We start from the raw sequence: 3,387 nt of genomic DNA on the forward strand, positions 1-3,387 counted from the left end.
AGTTGCCGGCCCTGTTGTCCGGCAAGGTTTTCCCACGAATTCCGAACACTGCTTTACGTCGTTCGCATTTTAGAAAATGTGTGGAAATTGTATACGGCACCTCAAACATGGTCTGCATAATTAGTTTTCATAGCTTGGCTCCTCAAAGACTTGGTCATTTGACGTGGATCATCGTGATTTTACTATCACGCATATTTGCATATCGACGATTTATACAATAGATTCAAAACGAACGTGCCTGGATTGGATGAGTAGTCTACGATCTATTTTGTATATTATGATTTACTCATTTATCTATTTAGTATCTATTAGGATTATATATTTAGGAATAGCAGTCTACGACCGTGTAGTCTACTATTTATAGTTCTTACTTCTACGTATAAACGCTTTCAGGATCGAGTTCAAAGTGGTGGCGAGGACCGAGCCCCAGCACTGGCAACCGCAACCTGAGAAGCAGCTTCAAGCGCAAGGAGAAAGAACGAAGCCCTGTGAAGGAGGATGTTCCCAAGCACTCGATTGATCCCTCTACATTGTCCGATGTCCTCTCTCCATTTGAGATCATCTCAGACATAGGTACAACTACTTAAAGTGATGACGTCACCGTAAATAGTTAAAGTAAAAAAAAATTATGTCTACTTTTTCACAAAATGTAAGTGATTCTGTTTAGTTTTTATGGTTAAATTGCCGCATTATACTTCCTATTTTGCTATTCCTGTAGTGCAAACACTGGAGACTCATACATAGCCCATAGCAAGCATTTAATGTCGTGACAAATATATCAAATCGCCCAGGTTTTTGGGGGGTTTTTAACTAGTTGAGAAACAATTCTTCTCAGGTAAGAATTTGAGGATACATTTATTCTTGGCGTAGTCAATTTAAACGTCTCTGCGTTGTCCTTCATTTCCCATTCGTCTCTCTCCCTCTCTCTCGCTATCTCTTTCTCTCTCTCTCTCTTTTTTTTCTTTCTTTCTCTCACCTGCTCTCTCCCCCGCCCTTTCCCTCTTCCCCTTCTAACTCTCGCTCTCTTCCTATCCCGCCCCTTCTCCCTCTCCCCCTCTCTCCCTCTCTATCTATCTAGCTGTCTATTGATCTATCTTTCTATCTATCCATCTGTCTGTCTGTCTGTCCGTCCGTCCGTCCCTCCGTTTGTCTGTCCGTCTGTCCGTCCGTCCGTCCATCCATCCATCTATCTATCTATCCATGCATCTCTCTCTCTCACCGAAGGTAATTGTATAGCAGTAATAGTTTACACTCCAGCATGTGATTCTGCGCCCAATACTCTGTTTGCGTATGTGTGACTGATCTGTCTGTCTGTCTGGATATTCCCTGTAGATCCTGGTTTGGTGCTAACTATCATGCACAATGCCATCACGCTGCATAAGCGAGTCGTCGGAACACGAATGTACTGCACGCCTAGCCAGAGGTACGTACATTGATTGATTGATTGATTGATTGATTGATTGATTGATTGAATTGTAGCAAGTTCGCGAGTAACGAGTATTATTACAGCTGATTCTCTCATATCACTGCTGTGAACAGTGTCTGTGCCTCTGAGTGTCCAGCCCGAGTTGATCACAAAATGCGTAAAGATTCGCACACACGCAACGATGTGACGATTCATAAGATATCTACGGAAACAGCGCATCGCGAGTGACAGTGCGTGTGTGTGTGAATCTGATCTAGCTGACACGGTCGCAAATAATTGATATAGGCGATGAGTAATCGAGATGACCATCATTACTACTGCATCATCTGCAACTTCAAACATTGTGTATGAGTGAGAGTATGCGCCATCGCCGACCGTGACCCCATTAGACTATGTGATCTTCATCACAGAATATCCGCAGTTCACGCTATAGACCACGCGCTCGCAATGGTCTATAGTGTAATAATTCCACGCGTATAGACGCTTAATGCCATCCACGGATATGCAGACAGCGAAATTAAAAAAAAAACTGGATTATTTAATGGGAGAAGGGAGTGGGTTCCTTCAAATAGAGGTTTGGCGTTAAAGCTTATGAATCACAACTTTTCCGGCTCTACCCATGGAGGCTCTCTCGCGAAGAAAACTCGTGGAAAAAATCGCAAGAATAGCAGAGTAGAGGGAGAATATCTTCATCAAAAGACGGTTTGTGCAGTACGCATGAAAATATGCTAAATGCTGTGTTTGGGGAAGGGCCAACGTGAGAAGTTGCTTTCATCGTAGAATCTGCGCATATTTTGCTTAAAAGAGTAGCATTCGCTAATGAGATTTCATGCATATACACGCGTATCGAGTGCATTGTGCTTCAACGCAATACATTTTGAATCCATTCAAGTGGTTGTAGAGATTTGGTTACGCAATATCCTGCCGTGGCGCAATAAATGTGTTTTCTGATCCCTTGAGTAGACTTTCAGATTGCGTTATCTCGCATTTTATTTTTAAGTTAATATCAAGAAACGCAGTAACATGTCATTTTAGAGTAGGGAATAATGTAGCGCATATTGACTAGAGCAAGGATTATTTTCAAGATCTCTGTGAAGTGGATCAGAAGGAACAGAACGCTCGAAGTATCTGTGTCATTGCAATACTGGGAAGGACCACTTCGGCTGAGCACCGAACATCTTTTTCACGGCCTGTATCGTAGCTATAGGGGCGCATATATCTAACTCGATTGCGTATATTTATTGAGAATGTGCAAACAAGCTCTGTGAAGTGAGTGATGAAACCTCAAATTTATAAAGATTATGGCTTGTTATTATACACAAAATTAAGCGCAACTGTGTCGCCACGGAACCTCATGCGCTCGCAGCGTTTCTCGGAGCAATTCTACAATTCGCAAATATATTTATCTGAAGCGTATAAAAGTGTGATATCAGGGGGTGAATAATCACCAATTCATTTGGTCCATTATTCAAATGACAATTCATTTCAATATAATTTTTGTTGACAATTTTATGTCAATAATCACCCCTGGTCATATCAATGTAGGTGGTTGGGAGACTGCTCATGGGTTATCAATGGTAGTGGCTCCAGTGAAATGCAGCTGCATCCCTGTCAAAAAACGACGTATTATGATGCTGAACAGGAATTTATTGTGTGGAATTACAGTCGTCTATGCGTGTTTGTAATAAACCTAGTGGTAGTTCGTAGAGTTTGTGTGTGGATATCTAGGTAATAAAGCAAAAGCTAGTTTTAAGCTAAATGATTAAAGCTAATTTTAGTAATATTCGTTACGTAGGAAACATTTTGATGAACGGATATCACGCACAAATTGAATGAATGTATATATACCGCTGTATAGTCAGGTCTAACTAAGCAGTGGGTTAATGTAGTTAGTTGCACAAGTAGCTTCATTTCCCTTTCTAGCGTAGGCTGTCTATATGCACGTGTGTAATACATGCAGG

General features: G+C 41.4%; 1 protein-coding gene across 1 annotated transcript in view; it reads left to right on the top strand.

Annotated features, from left to right (window-relative positions):
* The window catches only part of LOC106808419, a gene marked incomplete at its 5' end in the record, with an annotated part of 16,833 nt that extends 15,397 nt beyond the window's left edge, over positions 1–1,436 (top strand). The window contains 2 exons of the mRNA XM_014811137.1: positions 394–573; positions 1,333–1,436. Coding sequence (XP_014666623.1) covers positions 394–573; positions 1,333–1,436 — 284 coding nt within the window. The remainder of the gene's footprint in view (positions 1–393; positions 574–1,332) is intronic.
* Positions 1,437–3,387: the final 1,951 nt, after the last annotated feature.

Source organism: Priapulus caudatus, unplaced genomic scaffold, assembly GCF_000485595.1.
Source record: "Priapulus caudatus unplaced genomic scaffold, Priapulus_caudatus-5.0.1 Scaffold275, whole genome shotgun sequence".
Lineage (NCBI taxonomy): Eukaryota > Metazoa > Priapulida > Priapulimorpha > Priapulimorphida > Priapulidae > Priapulus > Priapulus caudatus.